Consider the following 17,808-nt stretch of genomic DNA (forward strand, 5'->3'; position numbering starts at 1 on the left):
CCTCCTCTTCCATTCAGAGGCCTGCGCCGTTCAGAGCCAGGACCAGTACCCTCCGTCTGAATGAGTGCAACTCGCTTCTTTTCCCCTTTCATCTCACATCTTTTTCCACAATGTGCAAGGGTTTTGTTTCCCTCCAAGGACCTCCACTAGCATCAAGGTAGGTGGGATAACTTGGGGGACAAGGAAGTAGGATTCCCCCAAATCCAGCCTTCAGAGAATCCTTTTAGGGACCTGAAAAGGGAGAGAAGGCCTGACTCTCCTCAGGTTCTGTGTCTGCCCCAGGGCGGGGCAGAAGAAAAGCTGGGTCCTGCTTCAGCAGCTGTGGGCCATCTCTGTCAGCTCCTAGGGGTGAAGCATCCCCTGTCCCCAGGACAGGAAACCGGTTCTCCCGGCAGGCCCCCTCCCCATCTGCTCATGGCGGCCAAGCTCCTGTTTGGTTTTCCAGGACATTTAATTTCATTTCGTCCTTACTACCCAATAAGAGAGGTGAAAACTTAATCCCATTTTACCACAGAAGCAATTGAGGCTCAGGGAGCAAAGACTTGTCCCAGGAAAGTGGTAAAGCTGAGACTGTAACTCCTTAGACCACAGAAGGGAAGCGGGGATGCCTGTTGGAGTTCGTAATAAAACTTCCTGGCGCCCCCCTTTCTCCACATCCTGGGACACGTCCCCACACTTCCTCTGGAAATAATGTTTCTGGTGACGAGGGTGGCACAGCCCTCTTCTTGGCCGCGGTGGGACCCGAGGGCGCCCCGGAGCAGGCAGGGCGGCAGAATCATCCCCCGACATGGGAGCCAGAGAACTTCAGAGCATTTCGCCCTTCCCCGGGACAGGCAAACACCGACACGTCTGTGTCTTTACCGACAAGTGCCTTCAAGCCCAGCGGGGGCAGACACCTCCTCACCGGCCGCCGGCTAGGTCTCCGCTGTCTGCGGGGGCCACGGCCTCGCATCAGCTGCATCGATTTAGCGCGTTAGTGGGCCGCGGGAGCAGGAGGCGGCTTCCCGGGCGGCGCAGCAGCGCCCGAGCCTCGGGCGACTCAGCAGCCCGGGAGGAGGGGGAGGGGAGAGGAGGAGGGGCGCCCCCCCGGGGCGCAGGGGGCGGGCGTGCGGGCACACGCGGTGCGCGGCGCTCCGGAGGGCGGGGGCGGCCACCGCGCCGGGCGGCCTGGGCGCACGGGGAGCCACCCACTTCGCCGCGGCGGGCCCCGACGGCCGGAGGTTGGATGCGGCGGCGCCCGCCGAGCCGAGGCGGACGCGGGGCGGCCCGAGCCGGGGACACGCGCCGGTAGCCCCGGCACTGCAGCGGCCGCAGGATGGCCGAGGTAAGCGTGGCGCCCTCCCCAGGCGCGGGGCCCCCTCAGCGCGCAGGGCGGGGCAGCCGGGGACGCCGCTCGGACCCCGGGCAGGTCGGTACTCTGGGGTGCGCTAGGGGCCATCTCCCCGAGGGCCACCTGCGCGGCGGCGGCGCGGTCCTTCCCTGAGGCAGGGCGTGAGGGAGCGTCTCTGCGGCGGGGAGGGCCCGTGGGGGCGCTCGGACCCGTCGCCGCCCGACGTCCCGGAACAGCCCGACGCGCTCTGGGTGAGCGACCCGGGTTGGCGGGCGGGGGCGGGTCCCCGGCGTCCCCGGGGCAGCCCCGGCGCGTCGAAAGTGCGGGGTCGGGAGAGACTGGGCGGCCGCCTTCCGCACTTCTTCCCGCCCCCTCAGCACCTCGGCTTTCGGTCCAAGGACATTGGGACTGTTTCAACCGCTTTTACCTCAGAATTAATTAAGCAGCTGATTTTTAAAGTGGCCTTTTTTTTTTTTTTTTAAACCTGGATTTTGTTTCCGGAGAATTAAGCGTGCGGTAGCCTTCGGTCACTCGGAGAACTGCGGAGCCGGGCGAGGGACAGTGACGGGGCCTCCTGTCCGGGGCGGGGGGGAGGGGTTGTCTACAAATCTTTTGTACAAAACTGCAAATGAAGACGCAGACAGGTCGGGTCAGGAAGCTTCCGGGACAGGATAGATTCGAGGGTGCAAGGTCAGGTTTTTATAAAGGTTACAGCTGACCTGCCGGGGGCGCGGAACAGTTCAGCGCGAGGTGTTTCCCCCCTGGTTCAGGCAGCCCCGGGAATCGCGGTCAGGCTCGAGGGTTTCCACGTCCAAGCCAGACACAGTGGGCTCTGGCTACTTGGGGACGGGCAGCCTGCAGGTGACAGGGCTGGACCGGGCTGCGGAGCCGGCGGCGGTGCCCACGCCGCACTCGGCATCGCCTGCAAGCGCCGGGGCGGCTGGTCCCGCGTCGCGGGTGTTGAACCCCGGCCGCCCTCGGCTTCCCGGCCCGGGGGCGCCGCGCTCGCTCGCCACCCGAGCGCCCAGGCGGGTTCCCCGCTGCCGACCGGGCGGCGGGGCAGGGGACCGGGGGTGGGGGGTGCCCGAGGGCAGAGGAGGAGGCCGCGGCGTGGTCCCCGCTGCCCCTCGGGCGCCGCGGGCCAGACCCCGAGCCCCACCGGCCGCCTGGTTTTGCATAACCTCCTAAGGATTTGTCAGCCAGATGTGACAAGATTGTCGAGCAGAGAATGAAGGAGGAGATCTGATATTAATCAGTGCATAGCTCGGAGCCAAACTTTCTTAAATGCGGTGTAGAAACATGTTCTTCTCATTTAAGGCATCTCTTTGTGGCTGCGGGGCTGCCACCGGTCTGACTTTGACAGTTAAATGGAATGCCAACTAGCAGCCTTAATTGTATGAGTAAAGTTGTGTGTATTGTTGGGGGGAGGATCAGACACTCTAAGGTTCAGTAATGTCCCCTAGTTTTATGGCCATGCTCAGCGCAGTCCTCTGAAGACAGGGCATTTAAATCGGGCCAGACGCGCCTGGTCGCAGCCAGGCCTCTGCTGTTAACACTTAAGGGGCCTAAAAGAGGCCCCACTGGTGTCCTGGGAATCCCTGTCAGTGTGTTTGTGTGTGTGTGTGTGTGTGTGTGTGTGTGTGTGTGTGTGTGTCCCATAGAGCAGATCTAGCAACAATTTTTAAAAAATATATTCTTCTCATCAAAGCAACAAAGATTTTGGCTGGACAGTAAGTGAATTGAAAAACAGCATTTAGCAGATAATTTTTTTTTTCTGGTGTCCTTTTATTCCTTGCTGTTTTAATTTGATATTGGATTTCATGGGATCTTTTCATAAGATTTCTTAGATTGTTTTTTGCAAATACGTGCTTACGTGTTAAAACTTTTGTTCAGTGATAAATATACTGGCTTCTCAGCTGTCCCCAAATCTGTTGATATATATTACTAAAATTTCATTAAAATTGAATACGTCAAAATAAAAACTTTGTGCATGATGTAAAAGAGCATTACTTCAAATGTTACAGATTGTCCAGGATTTGATTTTTGCTTTAAATAGGTGTGAAAAGATAGCCACCACTTTTGCTCAAATAAATTTTGATAAATAGCTTTATCTTTTTTGTCATACCTAAAAGAATAAGAGTCATTATTTGATTTCTCATCTAATAAGTTTGCTAACTTTAATTTCCCCAAGAAAGTATTACCATTTCACCTCAACTGTTGGTTGAACATGTTCTGTTATAGTTAAATGCTAAGAAGAGGTGGTGAAATCTTAGAATAAGTACTGCTCATACTCTGGGAACTCATAAATATGTTCAGACATCTGCATAATTTAATTTGGAATATCACCTGTACCCATAGTTCCTATTCCCTTCAGAATAGTAAGGATTTAGCGGTGTGCCCTTTCTTCAGTCAGACAGAGAGAGTGGTTAGTTTGAAGTGGTTATTTGGCTGTTGACATCTACTGGGATGTGGAACGATGATCTGTTTGCTCTGGTTATAATTCACACTAGAAATATTAACGAAAATGGAGTAATTGCAATGGAAGCATAAAGTTTACATAGAGGGTTATCTTTATTTTATTTTAATTTTCATGCCTCTCCCATGGATCAGTTAGGCCTGCGTCCCAAGCCCATGCCCGTATTCTGTACCTCAGAAGCATCAGCTTGGAAAGAAGGACGAACCAACCCATTGGGTGAGAAAAGCCATATCGGTTTCCCTGTGGAACAAGTAATAATTGTCCTTTAAGCATACACTTATTATTTCTGAATGCCTGTGGACAAATATAAATGGGAAAACATTTTAAAAGTTTAGTTTGTCAGTAAAATTAAACCACAGCATATGGGGTGAGGGGCATAAGTGTCTTTTAGCTTTTGTGTATGGCTTTAGAAGTTGTTTTGACAGTGGCCATTAAAGAGTTGCCCTGAAGGTTCCACAAGGTAAATTACTTGCAGGAGGAGCATGCTTTACCCCAGGGTGAATTTTCACCTCTACAGACATCATTTAGAATGAGTTACTTTTGTCAGAAACAGTCCTGTTTAAAAAGAACTAGATGCGACAAAGTGAGAGAGTGGCATGGACATATGTACACTACCAAACGTAAAATAGATAGCTAGTGGGAAGCAGCCTCATAGCACAGGGAGATCAGCTCGGTGCTTTGTGACCACCTAGAGGGGTGGGATAGGGAGGGTGGGAGGGAGGGAGACGCAAGAGGGAAGAGATATGGGAACATATGTATATGTATAACTGATTCACTTTGTTATAAAGCAGAAACTAACACACCATTGTAAAGCAATTATACTCCAATAAAGATGTTAAAAAAAAAAAAAGAACTAGAAATATCTTAGCTAAGGTGAAATCTCAGTGCTAGAGTCAATAAATTTTCTAAATTACTTTATTCTGAGTATTCTGTAGATTTTTAAATTTTATTTATTTAGATATTTTATTTTTGATGACTTATCTGAGAGATATTAAAGCTAACTGATTCTGCACAGAAGGAGCATCTGGAAAGGGTTGTTTTTTGGGGTTTTTTTTCCCTTTTAAATCGGTTTCCACCTGAAAACCTTATTTCCTCTTATCTTGTCATTCTTTGAAGCCCTTTTTCCTAATTCTGGAAATTCCACGATTCCGGTGCAGCTCCATTTCTCTACTCAGACACACGCCTATTTTATCCAAAAAGGGTGGGTCTAAACAGAGCAGACCTGCTTCACCAGGGTCCAACTTGGGGCCTTCTCAAACTTCGCACAAATAAGCAAACCAGCTATCACTGTTCCTGTCTACACATGGACTCATTATTATAAACCAGCCTAACAAATCACAGGAGGACGCTGCCTTGGGGGTTGATAATTTCACTCAGCTAATGTGAGAGAAAAGAGAGATGGACAAATAAAATGTTGTGAAGGCCAGGTCCAAACAGCCTATGTGGAGGGAAATGGTTGTCTCAGGTAAAGTTAATTCAGGCTGCTAACTTTTTTCATAGAGTTGTATTGGTTTGTCTCCTCTTACACATTATTTGTGTGATCCTTCAGTACATGCTAGCAAATATCAAAATTATTTTCCAGCTCTACATTAGCTTCCAGAAGCATTGTCCTTGCTCTGTAGCCCTCTGATTATTTCTTTCGTTATTCATTATGAGGATAAAATTTTTATACAGACAACTCTGTTTCACGATATACCATGCTGACTGTTAAGACAGTGATCAGGATGTCATAAGTAAGTCTGATCTTTTCTTTTTAAAAATTTCAATTGGAAAATCTAGGGGTTTTTTTACACTTCATTTTTAAAATCTAGTTCTCCCTAAGTCCCTAAAAGAAATATTGGCAAAATTTTACTTAGCGATGTTCATAATGTCATCGTTATTTTACATCAGCAGCAATGGTGAAGTTGCATTGTTTGTATAGTTGAAATTATCCTGAAGTGTAAATGTCTTTTTTTGTTTTGGTTTTTATTTTTTTCCTTAGGCTGACTGTTGTGTCCAGAAGTTCCCTACATGCACGTTAATGTCCTTTTGTTTTTTGTTGTCAAAGTTTTCTGAAGATTACAACTGAGGTCTCTGAAACTTAGGTTATAAAGGAAAAAAAATGTCTCCGTATCATTTATATACCTGTATAGTTTTTTGTTGTTGTTGTTAGTTTTTTTAAGAAGAAATATTTGGTTTGGTTTCTAAGGTAAGACTCACAAATTTTTCTACTTCTTATATTTTCTGTTTTTAGAACTAATAATTTTAAGGAAAAAGGCACAGCTGTTAAATTATTTTGGCACAGAGTTTATACTTTGATTTATAGAGATCAAAGGAACAGGTATTTTCCCCATCTCCCTCTTTGAACTAAACGGCAAGGGAAAATACTACAAGTGCCTCATGCATACTTTCTACTAACAGGTAGACTTGGCCCAACATCTGTTCCCTGAGTTCTACCTCCCATCTGCCGTTTCTCTACCAGACCCTTCTCCACCCTCTCACTCTTCTTTGACCGGCCTCTTTTCATCCCCATCCTTGCAGTGAGAAACCAGATTCTGTCAGTTCTCCTTTAGTGTCATTTTTATGTTGCAAATGCTACCTGCCTGGTTTCTGAGCCTTCCCAGGATCCCCTCTTTCAACCGTGCTCATGATAAACGGTGTCTTCCCATTGTTCAGAACGCTGATGGTTCCATGAACCCAAGAGAGAGACTCATGGCTGCCCATCTGGACAGCACCCCCCCCCCTTTTGGCCTTTCTCGGTCGGCTCTTGTTGCCCATGACAGAAATCTGTGCTCTGTGGCCCAGCCTCCTGGGCTTGACACACATGTACAGGGTGAGCCTTCTTTACGCCTAGGACTGTGGCATTTCCTGCATGCACTGCTGAGAGCATGCCTGCTGCTTCCTGGAGAAAGCCTCCTCTGGGCTCTCTGCATAACACTGCCCTCTCCCTCTATGCCGTCTTACTCAAAACTAAAATTTGGGGGAGAGGTGGAGTCTTGATTTTTTTTTTTTTCACTTTTTATTATAGAGTATTTCAAGCAAAATTGGACTAGTTTAACGAAGCTTGGTGATACGTGCTTGGGGATTCAACAGTGATCAACTTTGGGCCAATCCTGTTTCGTCTGTTTTCCCTACCCATTCCCCTCACCGTCACCAACACTAAATTCCTTTGAAGCAAATCCTGAGCATTCATTCATAAATATTTTAATATGTAGCTCTAAAATAAAAGGCTCTTTTGTTAAGAAAAGCAATATACCATATAGCATCTAAAAATTAACAGTAACTATGTAATGTCATTAAATTTCTAAAGTGTTCAAATTCCCTTGATTGTCCCTTTAAGTTTATATTATCATTGGTTTGTTCAAATCAGTATTCAAATAAGGTCCATAAATTGTGTCTACTGATCTATAGGTTTACATTTTACTTTTTTCCTTGCAATTTATCTGTAGAAAAAGCTGGATCATTTGTCTTGGGGAGTACTCCCCAGCCTGGATTTTGGTGATTGTTTCCTCGTGATATCATTTAAACATTCCTCTATCCCCTATACAAAAAGGCTTGATCTAATTCAGATTTGAACTTTTTGGGCAAGAGCACCCCATATGTAGTAGTATGTATCCTCCAATGCAGAGGCAGCTGACCTAGTTGTTATCTTTTTCATTAAGAGTTGCAGAATGCTGATATTCTAATTCTTCATTTATTTATTTACTGGAATACTATAAAGAGAATCTTTGCCTCATCAGTGATTTGGTTGCCCTGAAGTACAATTTGTATGAAAAAGGATACATGCTTAATTCTTTCCCTTTGTTTAACATTTTTTGGTTCCATAGCATCCTCTAAAGGGGGCCAGTGAGTTTTACATTTGTTTTTAACTGCCTTATGAATTGCTAGATTTTAATACAGTAAATGACTCGCACTAATTTTTAGCAAATCATATTTTCTGTTCAGCAATTCTTTTTTTTAATGAAATTTTTAGTGTGTATTTTGTTGTGTGACTGTGATACAATACAGCAATTTTTTAAAATATATTTATTTATTTATTTATTTTTGGCTGTGTTGGGTCTTCGTTGCAGTGCACGGGCTTCTCATTGCGGTGGCTTCTCTTATTGTGGAGCACGGGCTCTAGGTGCGGGGGCTTCAGTAGTTGTGGCATGCGGGCTCAGTACTTGTGGTGCACAGGCTTAGTTGCCCCGTGTCATGTGAGATCTTCCCAGACCAGGGCTGGAACCCGTGTCCCCTGCATTGGCAGGCAGATTCTTTTTTTCTTTATTTTTTTTAATTTATTTTTTTATACAGCAGGGTCTTACTAGTCGTCCATTTTATACACATCAGTGTATATATGTCAATCCCAATCTCCCAATTCACCCCACCACCACCCACACCCCCCACCGCTTTCCCCCCTTGGTGTCCATACGTTTGTTCTCTGCATCTGTGTCTCAACTTCTGCCCTGCAAACCAGTTCCTCTGTACCATTTTTCTACGTTCCACATACATGCGTTAATATACAATGTTTGTTTTTCTCTTTCTGACTTACTTCACTCTGTATGACAGACTCTAGATCCATCCATGTCTCTACAAATGACCCAATTTCATTCCTTTTTATGGCTGAGTAATATTCCATTGTGTATATATACCACATCTTCTTTATCCATTCATCTGTCGATGGGCATTTAGGTTGCTTCCATGACCTGACTATTGTAAACAGTGTTCCAATGAACATTGGGGTGCATGTGTCTTTTTGAATTATGGTGTTCTCTGGGTATATGCCCAGTAGTGGGATTGCTGGATCATATGGTAATTCTATTTTTAGTTTTTTAAGGAACCTGCATACTGTTCTCCATAGTGGCTGTATCAATTTACATTCCCACCAACAGTGCAAGAGGGTTCCCTTTCTCCACACCCTCTCCAGCATTTGTTGTCTGTAGACTTTCCGATGATGCCCATTCTAACTGGTGTGAGGTGATACCTCACTGTAGTTTTGATTTGCATTTCTCTAATCATTAGTGATGTTGAGCAGCTTTTCATGTGCTTCTTGGCCATCTGTATGTCTTCTTTGGAGAAATGTCTATTTAGGTCTTCTACCCATTTTTGGATTCGGTTGTTTGTTTTTTTAATATTGAGCTGCATGAGCTGTTTATATATTATGGAGGTTAATCCTTTGTCCATTGATTCGTTTGCAAATATTTTCTCCCATTCTGAGGGTTGTCTTTTCATCTTGTTTATGGTTTCCTTTGCTGTGCAAAAGCTTTGAAGTTTCATTAGGCCCCACTTGTTTATTTTGGTTTTTATTTCCATTACTCTAGGAGGTGGATCAAAAAAGATCTTGCTGTGATTTATGTCAAAGAGTGTTCTTCCTATGTTTTCTTCTAAGAGTTTTATAGTGTCCGGTCTTACATTTAGGTCTCGAATCCATTTTGAGCTTATTTTTGTGTATGGTGTTAGGGAGTGTTCTAATTTCATTCTTTTACATGTAGCTGTCCAGTTTTCCCAACACCACTTATTGAAGAGACTGTCTTTTCTCCATTGTATATCCTTGCCTCCTTTGTCATAGATTAGTTGACCGTAGGTGCGTGGGTTTATCTCTGGGCTTTCTATCTTGTTCCATTGATCTATATTTCTGTTTTTGTGCTGGTACCATATTGTCTTGATTACTGTAGCTTTGTATTATAGTCTGAAGTCAGGGAGTTTGATTCCTCCAGCTCCGTTTTTTTCCCTCAAGACTGCTTTGGCTATTCGGGGTCTTTTGTGTCTCCATACAAATTTTAAGATTTTTGTGTTCTAGTTCCGTAAAAAATGCCATTGGTAATTTGATAGGGATTGCATTGAATCTGTAGATTGCTTTGGGTAGTATAGTCATTTTCACAATATTGATTCTTCCAATCCAGGAACATGTTATATCTTTCCATCTGTTTTTGTGTCATCTTTGTTTTCTTTCATCAGTGTCTTATAGTTTTCTGAGTACAGGTCTTTTACCTCCTTAGGTAGGTTTATTCCTAGGTATTTTATTCTTTTTGTTGCAATGGTGAATGAGATTGTTTCCTTAATTTCTCTTTCTGATCTTTCGTTGTTAGTGTATAAGAATGCAAGACATTTCTGTGCATTAATTTTGTATCCTGCAACTTTACCAATTCATTGATTAGCGCTAGTAGTTTTCTGGTGGCATCTTTAGGATTCTCTATGTATAGTATCATGTCAGCTGCAGACAGTGATAGTCTTACTTCTTCTTTTCCAATTTGTATTCCTTTTATTTCTTTTTCTTCTCTGATTACCATGGCTAGGGCTTCCAAAACTATGTTGAATAATAGTGGCGAGAGTGGACATCCTTGTCTTGTTCCTGATCTTAGAGGAAATGCTTTCAGTTTTTCACCATTGAGAATGATGTTTGCTGTGGGTTGGTCGTATATGGCCTTTATTATGTTGAGGTAGGTTCCCTCTATGCCCACTTTCTGGAGACTTTTTATGATAAAGCGGTGTTGAATTTTGTCAGAAGCTTTTTCTGCATCTATTGAGATGATCATATGGTTTTTCTTCTTCAATTTGTTAATATGGTGTATCACATTGATTGATTTGTGTATATTGAAGAATCCTTGCATCCCTGAGATAAATCCCACTTGGTCATGGTGTATGATCCTTTTAATGTGTTGTTGCATTCTGTTTGCTAGTATTTTGTTGAGGATTTTTGCATCTATATTCATCAGTGATATTGGTCTGTAATTTTCTTTTTTTGTCTGGTTTTGGTATCAGGGTGATGGTGGCCTCATAGAATGAGTTTGGGAGTGTTCCTTCCTCTGCAATTTTTTGGAAGAGTTTGAGAAGGATGGGTGTTAGATCTTCTCTAAATGTTTGATAGAATTCACTTGTGAAGCCATCTGGTCCTGGACTTTTGTTTGTTGGAAGATTTTTAATCACAGTTTCAATTTCATTACTTGTGATTGGTCTGTTCATATTTTCTGTTTCTTGCTGGTTCAGTCTTGGAAGGTTATACCTTTCTAAGAATTTGTCCATTTCTTCCAGTTCGTCCTTTTTATTGGCATGTAGTTGCTTGTAGTAATCTCTCATGATCCTTTGTATTTCTGCAGTGTCAGTTGTAACTTCTCCTATTTCATTTCTAATTTTATTGATTTGAGTCCTCTCCCTCTTTTTCTTGATGAGTCTGGCTAATGGTTTATCAATTTTGTTTATCTTCTCAAAGAACCAGATCTTAGTTTTATTGATCTTTGCTATTGTTTTCTTTGTTTCTATTTCATTTATTGCTGTTCTCATCTTTATGATTTCTTTCTTTCTGCTAACTTTGGGTTTTGTTTCTTCTTCTTTCTCTAGTTTCTTTAGGTGTAAGGTTAGATTGTTTATTTGAGATTTTTCTTGTTTCTTGAGGTAGGCTTGTATAGCTATAAACTTCCCTCTTAGAACTGCTTTTGCTGCATCCCATAGGTTTTGGATCATCGTATTTTCATTGTCATTTGTCTCTAGGTATTTTTTGATTTCCTCTTTGACTCCATCAGTGATCTCTTGCTTATTTAGTAACGTATTGTTTAGCCTCCATGTGTTCTGTGTTTTTTACGTTTTTTTCCCTGTAATTGATTTCTAATCTCATAGCGTTGTGTTCAGAAAAGATGCTTGATATGATTTCAATTTTCTTAAATTTACTGAGGCTTCATTTGTGACCCAAGATGTGATCTATCCTGGAGAATGTTCCGTGCGCACTTGAGAAGAAAGTGTAATCTGCTGTTTTTAGATGGAATGTCCTATAAATATCAATTAAATCTGTCTGGTCTATTGTGTCATTTAAAGCTTGTGTTTCCTTATTAATTTTCATTTTGGATGATCTGTCCATTGGTGTAAGTGAGGTGTTAAAGTCCCCCACTATTATTGTGTTACTGTCGATTTCCTCTTTTATAGCTGTTAGCAGTTGCCTTATGTATTGAGGTGCTCCTATGTTGGGTGCATATATATTTTTAATTGTTATATCTTCTTCTTGGATTGATCCCTTGATCATTATGTAGTCTCCTTCTTTGTCTCTTGTAACATTCTTTATTTTAAAGTCTATTTTATCTGATACGAGTATTGCTACTCCAGCTTTCTTTTGGTTTCCATTTGCTTGGAATATGTTTTTCCATCCCCTAACTTTCAGTCTGTATATGTCCCTAGGTCTGAAGTGGGTCTCTTGTAGCATATATATGGGTCTTGTTTTTGTATCCATTCAGCAAAGGCAGGCAGATTCTTAACCACTGCGCCACCAGGGAAGTCCTTGTTCAGCAATTCTTGACCAATCAAGGTGTCTGAATTTTTTTCCCCAATGAAGCCATGTGCTCCCCAAGAGCAGACACTGGGAGTTCCTCATCTTTGTGTCTCCCTGAGGCTCCCCACTGTTACCTGTACATGGTAGATGCTTTAAAAATAAACAACGACCCCCACAAAAAAAATGATTTGTTAAATAAATTGGTTTCATTTTATCAGACTACTAATGGAAGGTGAAGGCATGATGAACATCTGGTCCGTGTGTAATTCTCCAGGTGGGCGTCAGTCCAGTGCTGCCAGCAGCAGATAAGCTACCTCACACAAAAGGACCTCATGGGTTTTCTTCTCCCTTCATTCCAGTTGTCCTGGGACACCTGGCAAATGATGTTACTATTTTCAGAATCCTAGTTGTACCTCTGTGGTTTTGCATATGTTAGAAAAACAATGAAAAACTTAATGAAAAGTGTAAGAAGTTAGAGGAAAATGAGAGGAGGGAAGGTAGGGAGCAACAAACAAGAAAAAAAGCCAGTTCTAGTAAGAGAAGTTAGAAGTATAAAATGTGTGTTAAGAGGCAGAATAGCTCCAAAGAGCAATGGGGTAGAGACCTCCCATCCTTGAATCAAGCATTTTCCCAAACCAGGAAGTCTAACTCTGCAGCCACAGAGAGAATGGGAATACAATTTCACTGGAGATGAAAAGAAAGTAAGTTCTCTCCCCACAAGCTAAGGGTGGTCCAGCCACTTTAGAAGATGTTTTGTATTATAGATGGGCAGTTTTTGATATGCACTGTAGATTTCCAGGACTCAAACATATGAATAGCCATTGTCTATATTCAACATTTAAAAATAAAACTTGGAGAAACCCGAATCATTTTTATTCTAAAGCTTGGTGACTTTTAAAAAGTGATTTGTGATTTAGCTGACTGAGTCCTTTGATTTCAAGTTGGAAAATTATGATTCTCAGAACTGAGAATCTGACACAGTCTTAGAATCTCACATTTAAGAGAGGACCATAGACTCTAAACTTGGCCTCAGTGATCTCTACTAGTTAGCAGTTTTTCACATGATTTTTATGTGGCACTCTCCACGGTCGATAGGAAGATCATTGTGTAAATTAGGAACAGCATTTGGCTGCTAGTAAAAGAGCTCCTAAATAATAGTTGCCATCCTTTCTGCTCAGCCATCCTTAGGGCTTGACTGCGAGGTTGACCTCAAGTTTGCATCCATGAGGTCCAGCAGTCGTGTTCTTGTTCCAAGAAGGAGGAAGGAGGAAAGGCAAAGAATTCCCCCAGCTGAGTCAGCTCCCATTTATTTTTATTTTTTTTAACATCTTTATTGGAGTATAATTGCATTACAAATGGTGTGTTAGTTTCTGCTTTATAACATAGTGAATCAGTTATACATATACATATATCCCTATATCTCCTCCCTCTTGTGTCTCCCTCCCACCCTCCCTATCCCACCCCTCTAGGTGGTCACAAAGCACCGAGCTGATCTCCCTGTGCTATGCGGCTGCTTCCCACTAGCTATCTCTTTTACATTTGGTAGTGTATATATGTCCATGCCACTCTCTCACTTCATTCCAGCTTACTCTTCGCCTTCCCCGTGTCCTCAAGTCCATTGTCTACGTCTGCATCTTTATTCCTGTCCTGCCCATAGGTTCTTCATAACCTTTTTTTTTTTTTAGATTCCATATATATGTGTTAGCATACAGTATTTGTTTTTCTCTTTCTGACTTACTTCACTTTGTATGACAGACTCTAGGTCCATCCACCTCACTACAAATAACTCAATTGCGTTTCTTTTTATGGCTGAGTAATATTCCATTGTATATATGTGCCACATCTTCTTTATCCATTCTTTTGTCAATGGACACTTAGGTTGCTTCCGTGTCCTGGCGATTGTAAATAGTGCTGCAGTGAACATTGTGGTACGTGACTCTTTTTGAATTATGGTTTTCTCAGGGTATATGCCCAGTAGTGGGATTGCTGGGTCATATGGTAGTTCTATTTTTAGTGTTTTAAGGAACCTCCATACTGTTCTCCATAGTGTCAGCTCCCATTTATAAGGAGCTTTCTGTAAAGCTGTACCCAACCACTTCTGCTTGCACACATTGGTCAATCCTTAGTCACCTGGCCACCAAAGGAGACGTGGAAATTAAGTTTCCTTTACAAAGGCAGATCAGGCAAAGGATATTGGATGGGTGTCTGTAATTAGTAAGCGTGGTGCGGCTTTCTCATTGATTCATTCATTATTCTCTTAATACCAGTGGAAAGCTTACCAAGTATCAGGCCCTGTGCTAGCCACTAGGTATTGGTTTGGAGTTTCACTTTTGTTGCCTCTTTAGGGAATGATTTGTTATAGAACAACTTTTTTGGAGGTTTTTATCATAGGTATTTTTGGTAGCTCTGTCTGTGCAGAGTCAGATCACTAGAGCCCAGAGGACCTAAGATCTTGCTTGTTGTAGGTCTGGTAGCAACAACAGTTTCACTGTGCTAATTGGTCTTTTCAACTCTCTATCTGTATATCCTCTTTAATATGACTAATAGGCCTCTGAGATAGGCAGGAACAGATATCCAGCCCATTTTATAGTCAAAGACTCCAAGGCATGGAGCTGAAGGTTATATGGCTTTACAAAAAGTAAGACATAGACTGAGGACAATCGTAGATTGTACTACCTCTCAGTGAAAGATGCTCAGTGTGATGAGGGGGAAGGAGTTTAGGCTCCCCAGCTCTGCCTCCAGAGGGGTCATTTTAACAGGCAAATCATATTAGTTTCATACTTTTTTCAAAGGCTCACTGTTAGACTTAGGACAAAACCATACTCCTTGGCCTGCCGCACAAGATCCTATGCACAGTGGTCTCTGTCACCTTTCTGACCCCCATTTTCTACCATTAACCTTACTAACTCCACTCAGCTACCCTGGCCCCCTTTCTGTTCCCTGAGCACTTCCAGCCTCTTTTATGCCTCAGAGCCTTGCACTTGCTCTACCCAAAACACTCCTTCAATCTCCAGTTCTTCACTGGCTCCTTGCCATGCCTTAGGACTCAGATCAAGTGTCACCTCCTCAAAAGCCTTTGATGATGACCCTGTCTAAAAGGCACTTACCACTACTCCTGCCTCTCCATGCCACCCAGTAAAATTGCTAGCAAAGCTTTCTGCTTATTTCTTCAATAGCACTTACCTTATTCTGAAAAGGTATTGTTTGTTTGTTTACTTGTTTATTCTGTCTCTCTCTTGTAGAATATAAGCTCCTTGAGGGCAGGGACCTCATCATTCTCGTTCAACACTTTAGCCCCCAGAGTTTAGAATGCCTGGCTTATAAACACTCAGTAAATATTTATTCAATGAATGGGGTTTCTTTACCATGTGGAACTTTAATATCCTTATAGTTTCTGTCGAGATTAAATGAAACCATAAATATAAGTGCAGTTGGTACCAGATACTGATAATTCAAGATATAATCTATGCTCAGTGTCCAGGTTTGAGACCACCCTCAAGTAGCCTATAAGTTCCTAGCTTCCTCATCTATAAAACGGGGTGGGGGTAAGAAATGAGATAACACATAGGTACAGCTTACTGCAGTGCCTCACACATAATAAATAAGCAATCAGTATCATGAACTATGTGACCTTGGGCAAATTACAATCTTCCATAAGTTTGTTTCCTGAGAATAATTCCCTCCTCACAGTGATGTAGTGAGGATTGAATGCGATCACCTATTACGTACGAATGCCACCATGTGGAAGGGCAGATGCTGGAAGAATAGCTAGTCTCGCCTTTGGACTCAGAACTGCCCAGTAGAATTTTGTGTCATGATGGAAATGTTCTCATCTCTGCTGTCCTGTATAATAGCCACTAGCCACATGTGGCTCCCAAGCACTTGAAATATGACTAGAGTGACCAAAGAACTGAATTTTTTATTTTATTTTATTTTAATTAAGTAGCCACATGTGGCTAGTGGCTACTGTTGGACAAGGCGGACTAAGTAACTTGACCCTACAAAGCTGTCTGGCTGATGTGCAGTTCAGTTTTGTTCCTGAGCCAGATCACAAGTGACTCCCCTCAAAGGGTCAGTACCATGAATCTGGAAATCCCAAAAGTCCTCTGTGATTTTTCTCCTCCCCACTTCCATCTGGTCCCCCCAAGAGTATCCCCCTGAATTTATCTTCAGTGATACGAAAATGTTTGCATGTACTAGAGATGAAAACAGTTTTGAAGTGGACAGTTTTTACTCTCAAGCTCAATAATTCAAATCCCATCAAAGGCCTGCACTGTCCAGCAGTGGATGTCTGTGCATCTACCCCACTGTGTGCCTGCACTGGCCACTGCTAGGAGTTCAAGTCAGCATCTACTGACAAAAGGCCCATGGCAGCATCTCCCCAAGCTGAAGGTAGAGGGTATCTGGGAGAGGAAGTGGGACCCTCAAATCTTCCTAAAATCTAGGTCATAACTTTCCATCCCAAAACTGAAAATAACCAAATCATCCATCCTATACTAGGTGTGTCAGTAATTTCTGGGTGAATGAATGAGCAAATGATAGTTACAAAAAAGCAAACCAGAATTTTGAATGTTGATTTGTAGCGCATCAAAGTGACTAATAACAATTCGGAAATAGTCTGATTAAAATGAGTGCGTAAAAAGCAATAATCATGTCTTGATGAGTTCGGAATGTTGTAAACATCTGCTTTATGTTTCTGAAGAATGGAACAAGTATCAGGATTCTGAAAGAAAGGATGTAAGTTTTAAGAGTTCTCCATTATTGATTTACATGAGTACTTTTTGTCCTGTGATTAGAATTTTTGATTTGATTTCACCTTAGAAGTTTTAATTTGTCTATAGATAATGGTGCTATAATTTTACTACATCGTGGGATTCTGAGATGGGTGGAAAAAACCCAAGGGCTTTAATATTGGAAGTTTTCTTAGACACTGTAATTAGCATTTTTAGTTCATAAATAATTCTTCTGAGATTTATTTCCATAGACGTTTAATGAGCTTTATTAAGCCTTATTCAAACAGGTTCATATAGAACCACATGAATGTTTTTTATAAAGCAGCATTCATACATTGGAATTACAGATAAAACTGCTTAAAATTCAGTCCCCAAACTAGAAGCTGCTATAACTGTGAATAGTCAGGTTAGATCAGGGAGTGTCAGCTGGGGGCAGTTTTGCCCCTAGGGGCATTTGACAATGTCTGGAAACATTTTGGTTTTCACAGCTGGGGAAGGGAGGTGTTACTGTGGCACCTGGTGGGTAGAAGTCAGGGATGCTGCTCGACATCCTACAATGCACAGGACAGCGCCCACCACAAATAAGTATCCAGCTCAAAATGTCTATAATGCTGACGTTGAGAAACCCTGAGTTGGTGTCAAGAGACGCAGAAAAAAATGAGTTTCAACCTTAGGCTATGAAATGTGCTTGGAATTGTTCCCTCTGTAGTTTCACTGTGCTGGGCCTGAGATAGTGTCACTCAGAGTTTCCTGGGGGCTTCCCATGAGTCAGCCTTCTGAGCAGACTCTTTAGGGAGTGGAGGAAGTATGTGCTCAAGGACATCTTTCTCTAATTCAGGCAGGTCCTACTTTCCAAGTAAATGAAATGTGAATTCACTTCATATAGTTCCAATATCTTGTTTTTAAAGAATGAATAGCATCTTGAGGGACATAATCCAAAATAAGAACTTTTCTTCTTTTAAAAATGTCCATTAAAACAGTCATATTTGTAGAATGTAGGTGGTGAAATATTTCAGAGGTTTAGTACTAAGTGTGCTGGTAGCTATTGAGAGTA

At 42.6% G+C, this 17,808-nt stretch overlaps 1 protein-coding gene across 4 annotated transcripts in view; it reads left to right on the forward strand.

The window, feature by feature from the left end:
- Positions 1-888: 888 nt before the first annotated feature.
- BNC1 (basonuclin 1) overlaps positions 889-17,808 on the forward strand; it is a 33,793-nt gene continuing 16,873 nt past the window's right edge. For 2 of the 4 annotated variants that reach the window (XM_036844268.1, XM_036844272.1), the window contains exon 1: positions 889-1,324. In XM_036844268.1, the coding sequence (XP_036700163.1) occupies positions 1,316-1,324 (9 nt within the window). In that variant the 5' untranslated portion in view covers positions 889-1,315. The remainder of the gene's footprint in view (positions 1,325-17,808) is intronic. The other 2 variants (XM_036844271.1, XM_036844269.1) reach the window with 2 other exon arrangements.

The sequence above is a fragment of the Balaenoptera musculus genome, chromosome 2 (assembly GCF_009873245.2).
Source record: "Balaenoptera musculus isolate JJ_BM4_2016_0621 chromosome 2, mBalMus1.pri.v3, whole genome shotgun sequence".
NCBI classification, from domain to species: Eukaryota; Metazoa; Chordata; class Mammalia; order Artiodactyla; family Balaenopteridae; genus Balaenoptera; species Balaenoptera musculus.